This window comes from Acyrthosiphon pisum, chromosome A1 (genome assembly GCF_005508785.2).
Source record: "Acyrthosiphon pisum isolate AL4f chromosome A1, pea_aphid_22Mar2018_4r6ur, whole genome shotgun sequence".
NCBI lineage: Eukaryota > Metazoa > Arthropoda > Insecta > Hemiptera > Aphididae > Acyrthosiphon > Acyrthosiphon pisum.
In genome coordinates this window covers 28,498,900-28,508,161 of record NC_042494.1, presented here as the reverse complement: position 1 = coordinate 28,508,161, position 9,262 = coordinate 28,498,900, and the positions used below count along the sequence as shown (strand labels likewise).

General features: G+C 28.1%; 1 protein-coding gene across 2 annotated transcripts; it reads right to left on the bottom strand.

Annotated features, from left to right (window-relative positions):
- Positions 1 to 6: 6 nt before the first annotated feature.
- On the bottom strand, positions 7 to 3,721 carry LOC100163731. 2 transcript variants are annotated; one of them, XM_029486893.1, is made up of 3 exons: positions 3,545 to 3,721; positions 2,081 to 2,166; positions 7 to 1,183 (listed from the first exon to the last, which is right to left on the bottom strand). In XM_029486893.1, exons 2-3 carry the CDS (start codon positions 2,120 to 2,122, stop codon positions 41 to 43), a joined length of 1,185 nt encoding a protein of 394 aa, XP_029342753.1. In that variant the 5' UTR covers positions 2,123 to 2,166; positions 3,545 to 3,721; the 3' UTR covers positions 7 to 40. The 2 variants fall into 2 exon arrangements, with proteins under 2 accessions (XP_029342753.1, XP_029342752.1); XM_029486892.1 differs by having other exon boundaries at positions 3,549 to 3,721.
- Positions 3,722 to 9,262: the final 5,541 nt, after the last annotated feature.

Genomic DNA, 9,262 nt, shown 5'->3' with positions numbered 1-9,262 from the left:
AATGTATTTATAGACATACTAATTCATATGATTTCAAGCTCTATTTAAAAATGTAGATTACTTTGATAGAACACATGTCAATACGTACCTTTAAAATATCTGTTATGTAACTTGGAGCCATTAATACTCCTGTAACAACGAACACTTCTAAACGTAGTTTTATCACACTTTCCCATGTTATTTTAAAATTGTTATCTATGAAATCCAGAGCAGCGTGGAAGACTACCAATGTACATTGAGTAACACAAGCAGTTTTTCCAAAAATAGTAAGAGCCCTTCCAGTTGATTGAATAGCTGAATTCACCTCGGACGTTATTGCAGCAATTGCTTGAAATGGTGCCATAATAACACCAATTGCGGAAATCGATAAACCAATCCATCTTTTCCAGGCATTTGTGCCGAATTTATTAACATCATGTTTAAACATGTCAATTAGTTGCTGAACATGTCTACTAAATTGATACGAAGAACAAACTGTTGTTAATACAGCTCCCGTTACTGCTAATCCAGTACCAATAGGTGTTCCCAAAAGAAAAAAAGAACTACAGGTATATATTACACCGCCAACACCATTTAATATGTATGAAGCTATGTCAGCTGTTTTGAAAACTGTTTCAGTTGTTTTGGAAGCCGGTGTTATAGTTTGATACAATGTTTTTGAAGCATCATAAAACCCCGAATTAGGATAGAACATATATCCTTCAGGAAGATTATTATTTTCCATATATTCATCCCAGCCAGTGTATGTTCTACTGTTATGTAAATCAATAAAAATGCATTTATTGCTGATCAGTTTTAATCTGAATAAAAACCATTTGTGTATATCTTTTTTAGGAAAATGTTGGCAGGTATCGCACTTTTTTTTGCAAATACTATGTACCATAGTTATACCCACTTCAATATTACTAAAAAAACTAGGATTAATATATTTTTCCTCTATTAATTCACACATATCTAAAATTTTCTTTTTAATTTCATTTTTATATAACTTAAATAATTCTTCAGAACTAATCTCTTCTTCATAATTGTTTTCAGCAATTGCATTACTAGGAGACGGATAGCCGTAATATATGTATGCTAAAAATAATTTCAGATCATTCTTTTGTAAAGGTATCCATTCTGGACGTCCGCTGAAATAAGAATATTGTATTTCTTCTAAATGATTCAATAATGCTTGTCCTCTCTAAAAAAATAAAATAAATAAATAAATAATATTGTTGATAATAATACAAATAGCTAAATAAATATGTGTGGATAAATAGATTAGATTTGTCTTTATTAAATAAATTTTAAAATGTTGCAATTGAAAAAATAATGTAATAAGTACTTAATTTTGGGCCCCACACAGCCTCATACAAAGAATGTCCAGTGTTTAAATAACTAAGTGAAAACCGCAGAAAATCTCCATCACTCAAAACTTATTGTCATTCGGTGCTCAATCACAGCATTCCGTCTACAAAAAAAACACCTCCAGTTCCAATCGGAAACAAAAACGCTCATATGCCAATGTTACTGCCAACACTTCACCCTCAACAGCTACGCCAGAAAGCCTGATCTCCAAATTTCTTGAGGATTTCAAAGCCATAATTAACCCCCTATTAGTCCTATTAATCACAGTTGTCAAGCGCTTCCTTCCATCTTCTTTGCCTATATCTTCTCCTTAACATTATTGTAACACTTATATTTATATATTATGTTATATTATGTTAGCTTTCTTTACCAACTTTTATTTATTTCAGATTCATGCATGTAATTGTCGAAATATTGTAATTTATTGTTAAAATCTCATAAACAAAAAAAAAAAAAAGTACTTAATTTCTTTTAACTTTTTTAAAGCATAGATAATATTAAATTGATTTAGTCTTTTTTAGTTTTAATGAAAGTAAACGCCAGTTGGCTTTTTGACAAATAAAATATTAAATAAAAATAGTATAGTACAGTGGCAGTTAAGTATGATTCTATGAGATATCAAATAGAAAAATAAAAGCTTATTTTCTTAAATAATCTATTAATTAAACATGGTAAAAATATGATTAAATAAGTGGATATTATAAATTTACATTAATTATTTTATACTTACTTTAAGGTTTTCTTCATCATTTTTGTCAAGAATTTTATCCATATTGAAAATCAACCAAATATTTTCACCAACCACAAGTTTATTTCCTGAACAATTTTTAAAAATATAATGAATGTTATTAATCTTAATATAAAATGGTAGGTATATTATATTAACATTACAACACTCTAATTATTCCTTTCATGTTGCATTAAAAATATGGGAGAAATGAAAACTAAAAAGTATAGGTTGTGTGGACATTGTGCAAGATTTAAAATTAAGTTATATTTAAAATAAAATAATAAATGGTTGTGAATGGGGTGAATTTTACATTAACAAAATGTTGAAAAATTTTAACATTAAGGACAACATTTTTGCCCAAGTAATTTGAATTAGTTTTAAATGTAATGTTTCATACTAATAACTATGTATTTATTTATATTTGGTATTCAAATATTGTGATCTATAACATATATTTAATAAGTTATGATTGGGGGAGACATAACTAGCTAAAAGTTAAGTATAAGTATACATTTGAACTTAAAATCCATTAAAAAAATTGTGCGTATAGATCTTTAATAGTTTTAAATAGCTTTGATAACAACTTAAAAGGAATTTCCAAGCCATTTAACCAAACTAAATTTTAGATTCTGAGCGGAAAGATGAATGTATTGATTTTCATAGGCGCGATTAGGCAGGGCTGGGGCAGAGCTTAGCTTCCCCCAATATTTATTTAGCCTCCACATATTAGGTACAGATACAATTTAAAAAGTAAGTCTTACTTTTTATTTGTATCTGTACCTATTTTGTTAAATATCAATTATATCATCAATAAGTATAATTTTAAATGCCTAAGCAATTTTTGACAAGCTATTTTTCTTATCGCCGGTTATCATAATTCATAAAGAGTTGATGAAATAATTTTTTTCGTCACCCATGCACTGAAAGTTAAGTTTTTGATGACGGTTGAAGCGTTGAAAACCGAACTTTTTCCGTCCAGCGGTTGGTAAAGTGGGAATACTCATAAGTGCTGGGTGCGCATATCCCTGCACAACTAAATGGATCTAAATGAATCTAATTGGTGTATTGGGGAAGTCAAAATTTAATATTTATTTTCCAATAGTTTTCAAAAGTGCATGGGAAAACAAAATTAAAATTATGAAAAAACCTATGATAGGGCATCTCATAGGCTTTTTATTATATTTTAATTTTAAAGCAAGTTAAATTGCAAATTATTTGTAGATGTTAAAATACTCATAACTTGCTTTAAAAATACAATTTAAATATAACAAAAAGACTATTAGATGCTTTAAATTTTATTAATTCACTCTAATTTATTCACTAACAAAGCTAAACGTGATCTGCTAGGTTTACAATTTGCTATGTTACACACTTGTAAGATGGAGACAACTAATGTCTGTGTACCTAATGTCTTCTTAAGTTGACTACTAAAATTCATTAGGAAATAAAATTATAGATACCTACTTACAGTACATTGGAAAATATTGTAGACTGAGTGATTATAGATGTTTTAACGAATCCCAAGCATATCAAAAATCGATGTGTAATATAAAATTATCAAATAATTATATAATTAATGGGAAACACTGCAACTGCATGACATTAGTTAATGTAGAATATACCGACTTGTATTTAGTATGACCAGTGGCGGATCTATGGGGGGGGCGACGTGGCGATCACCCCCCCCTTGGGCTTTTTTTTTTTATTACACATTTATTTAATATTTTCGATATATAGATTTACACATTACGCAATAAATTTTTATAAATTAATAATTATTAATTATTATTATCTTTTTTTCTAGCATGTTTCATGATAACAATGATAACAATGTTATCAGACAATGACATGTTTATTTATACCATAGATTTATATTATTAATAATATAAATCTATGATTTATACATAGAAATTGTCTGCGATAGTGTGATTATTTTTCTCACTTTTATGATTATAATATTTGTAATTAGTAATTACTGTTTGATGATTTTTATGAATATTGAATATTTCGGTTTTGTTTTAATTTGTTAAATTCATCGATCAGTATGAAACGAATAAGTGATTATTTTCGTAGTGACAAGGATTTACACAGTTCCCAAAAAAAAACAAAAATTGAAAATACCGATACTGGTAAGCACCATGATAGTATGATATTTATTATTATTAAAATTAAAATTCGAAATTCGCCCCCCCTTTAACCAAGCTTCAGATCCGCCCCTGAGTATGACGTACTGTTCAGCGTTTCTTCTTGTATAAGGTATATGAGTACTGATTATAAAGCACAGGCTAAGATATCTTGGCCCGTGGTAAAAAATGCAATCGTTATACGTGATAGCTAATTGGACTACTGCCCCCAACTCCCAATTGTGTATAGTGTGTACCAAGAAAATAATATGTAATTATCAATGTATTCTATTAGCTATCACGTATAAGGTTAACCACTGTACAACCACTCTTATCGGTCCTTATCATTTTTCGGACAAGTGCTTAGCACGATTTATTGATAAGCATAATATTATTGAATCGCTTTCACTCCTCGCCGGGAACGCGTCGACTTGTTGAGTTATCGGGCTCTGATTGCTTGTATTTACATCAATATTATATAATATGCAAAACAACAATTTAAAAATAATATAATATTTTTTATTTTGAGGTATTTTGTTATGTAAGAAATAAGAATATCGTTTACATTTACGTCTTAATCAGTTTATGATGTAGATTTCAATTTTTATTTTATAATGTTTTTCTGCTTTCTTAGGTTGGGTTAGATATTGTTTTATTCATGCATTATATACATATTATGTATATATATATTATATACATATTATTTACATAATATTATTATCATAATTTGTCAATTTCTCATTTATTTAATTTCAGTCGGTATTCTATGGTTTACGTAAATGAAGGGGGCTCCAACGTATCATGTTTTAAGGAGTAATATTTAGGCAATTTGTATGACATGAAAATTTTGGCTTTGTCTATGTGTGAGTAGTAAATTAACATTAGTATGTGTAATCCGTTATCGCTTTTATCATACTGCCACCCGCCCATTATCCAAAATACGAATTTCTGGAACTACGATAATAATCAAAAGAAACAATTATTATTGTTATAATGTGTTTATATATTTATGTTACACATTCATACGGGCATCTGTTTTTATGATATTATCATAATAGCTATTACCTAGTTAAAATTTAAAAAATACAATAAAATTAATAAAAATGCTGTAGACAGCCTATAGTATGAATTGCAATAGATACAATTTAAAATAAACAAATATGAAGTAAGTAATGACTGCAGATACAATTAATACATATATGGGTTTAATTAATAAAAAAAAAAAATTATATAATATTATAATAATGTAGATGTATATAAAATTATTTTGAGGATTAAAAAAAAAGTATTAAAAGATTTATTGCATTAAATTTTCTTTGATTAAGACTGGTAAGAGATTTTCTAAATAAAACGTTTTAATTTTGGTCTCCATGTTATTTTTCCAAAAATCATCGTCTCGTTTTATTTTTTCATACATCAAACCTGTAATGATTAGTTTTTTTTTAGTACATGTATTTTAAATAAATGTATAATTTTAATAATTTGTGTTTACCTTTTGGGGTCCATACACAAAAATAGCAATAAGTCTTTTGACTGATGTGCAGTTGACCCTGAACTTGTTAATAATAATTATTGTTGGGTTTTAAGTACAATGTCCCATCCTTAATTGAGCAATATTTAATTTTATTGCTTTGTATAGCATCTTCAGGTGCAAGTTCTTTGGCACTAGCTGGACATTTAATTTCTACTAGCGATTCATCGTCTAGTATTCCGTCAGGGGAGGCGGCTATAAATGGTATATTTTTGTCAACAATTAAACCAGCAGATTGTATTTTTGTCTTTAGAAGGTCTTCTAGCTGTTCTTTAGCAATTACTTCATTGGCAATTCCATACCTAGTGGCGGCATTTCCAGTGAATGTGCCAAATAAAATATCGTTCACAGTTTTAGCACGTGACGTTTTATCCAGTTTTTTAGATTGGCATTTTCTTTACATGATTTAATTTTCAAAATATTTTGAATTTTTTTGAGCTATTTATAGACAACTGAAATTTTCGATTTTTCTGATAATTTTTTTTTGAAGTAGCGATAAATTATTTATGGCTGGGTCAAAATACTTGAAAATTTAATACAAAGTTTCTCATAAGTTATTCTTATAGTGATTAAAAAATTATAAGAATACATAGGCACAATTTTTTTTTATTTACATTTGAAGTTCAAATATTGACAAAAATTCGTAAAAATCATGAATATTTGCAAATTATTTTGTTGTTAAAATTTAAAAAATACTAATAACTAATTTCCAATAACTGTATTACTTACCTACTGACAGTAGTAAGTTCTATGGTATTATTATCTGTCAAAATATTTTCAGATACTGATAAATGAGCATTTCCCTGTCACAATTAAAATAAAATAATACTGAATATTCTTCAATATTTAAAATAGTAATATTATTCTAAATTCTATATGTGTTTATACAATTACCTGAATATCGCAGCTATGATCTTTGTCACTTTTTTTTTTTATCGATTGTAAATTGTTCAATCTGTGTTTTTTTAATTTAGGTGCACTTAACTTACGCCTAGTTTTTCGGCCAAAACGCCAGTCCTTACCCATTTTTTAAAATAATGAAAAAAAAACACGAAACACTGGACACTTTACAGACAACTTTACTGAGCGGAGTGTAGTGTTGAAATCAAATGATTCATATAGGCGCGGTATAACTTTATATTTCCTAATATGTTGTTCCTAATATATTCCTTATGGGTTGTATTATTATAGAAATATTTGATTATTATTATTATCCATTAGTGATTTTGCTATACCTATCCAGTAATCCTTATCCACTAATTGTTTCCAAGAATCGATGTCTCGCCGCACCGAGCAACCGCCGCTGCGCGCCGAGCCGCCGGAAGCAACTCTCACACGCGCACGCACATGTCAATGCATAGCGAAAAACGAAATATATTCTTGTATGCATAACTATAAAAACTGCTAAAAGCGGTAGTAAATTAAACATACTTCCTGAAGTTTGATTGAAATTAAAAAAAAACGGTTGAATTTATAATCTTCTAGACTATGCTCTTTAGGAATCACTTTTTTGATTTAAAATCAGATACGCTCAAAATAAATACAAATATAATGCAAATATTTCATGAGATTTTTGAAAAAATATCTTAATTTTAAGGGCTATTAAAATTGAAAATCAAAAATCGACTTCCTAAAAAGCCTAGATATTTTGTCAAAGAGTTCATACATGTATTAATAATTTAAATCGGACATTCCGAAGTATGTGTAATTTACTACCGCTTATTGGTCTAAAACGTATGAAAAATACGCATGCTGCAGTCCCCTTAAGGTTAGGTTAGGTCCCCTTATTTTCATTAACTTGCCCACCTTTGCTGAAAGGTGATGACAGACACCAAAAATAAAAAAAAAACATACATCATTGTAAAATCAATACATTTATCGCTCCGCTCAGAATCTAAAACAGTTGAGAATAACCCTTATATTTATATGAGCGTTTAAAGTTAACATTTTGATAAAATTGAACAAAATTACGAAAATTGGTAAATTATTTTGAATTATAAATTCATAAAAACATTTCTATTTATATCCAAGATTTGAAATTTACCCGAAAGTCAAATACATTTTTCATGAGCGTTTGAAGATAGACATTGGATATTCACCCGTAAATTAAAAAAAATCTCAGAAAACGATTTTCTTATCATTTGAATACTATTAAGCGTAGATACTTGAAATTTTTATCAAATATTTATTTTATAATTGTCTATACATGAATATATGATGAAATCCATAGGCACGATTTTTTGTTACAAGTATTTAAAGTTCAAATTTTGACCAAATTTATCAAATACTCGAAAATGTTCAAATTATGTTTGATTAGCATTCGGCAGTAAAGAAGATTTTTTATGAATTATGAATTTATATATTATTGATTTACCTATATAGTACCTATCTACTTAGCTGAGACATAAATACATAATATAAGTTGGTATTATAATATTAACTACCCACAAGAACAGCCGAACGTCAACTCCCGGCGTATAAGCTATTAAACTGATATACTACCAGTTGCACATTTAGGGGTGGGCGAAAGGGGCAAATATAGCTATTTTATATATATGTGATATAAATTAAGTAATATTATACTTATGATGTGTTCATGATTTTTTATTTTAAATCTTTTTCGGTACTATTATGTAATTAAAATACATACCTACACATTTTGTGTTTTATAAAATATTGTGAAATATATTTATTTATGGGTCACCAATATTTTGTTTATGTTTATGAGGACTTAAACTCAAGGCTTTGCACCCAAACGATTTATTCGGGTTATGGTTTCGGGTGCTTCAAATAAAAATAGAGGTTGTTGTTTCAGGTTTTCTTCATTTTAAAGAATATGGGTTTTGTTTAGTCAGTTTATTTATTCGGGTTATGGGTTATTTAAAATCGAGTAATATATCAATTTTGTTGTGCGTAAAGTGTTAAATTTGATTAAGCAAAGTATATAAAGTTATACAATCAACTTGTCAGTACTAATGTCTATACAGTAGTGACACACATTATATAATTTAATTTAATATAATTTAAAATTGTATAATATTAAATATTAAATGTTTTAACAACAAAGTATTAAATAGTAATAAAGAAAAAAACATACACAAGACAATTTTCATTACGGACATAATAATATTATATTAAAAATTTAAAAATAACACAATTCAAAACAATCAAAACAATTTATCAGTTGTATCACACTTTTCACATGTAACCAGTATTCCCAATTACGAAAAACTGAATTCTCCATGAAATATACATAAAAATTCATATGTCACTTGAAAATGTAATATTTTTTTTATACGGGTTATGGGTTAAAACCCGAATTTAATTTCGGTTTTGGGCGTTTCGGGTTATACGTCATCAAAATCAATCGGGTTATATGGGTTTACGGTTTTGATAATTTTTAAGGGTTTTTTAAGGGTTTTGGCTATATGGGCTAAACGGGTGCAAAGCCTTTAGGCTAAACTGTTTTGGCCCCGAGTCCAAAATTATTTTTATCCGGGCTTGGGAAAATAGGATTTAATTACGATT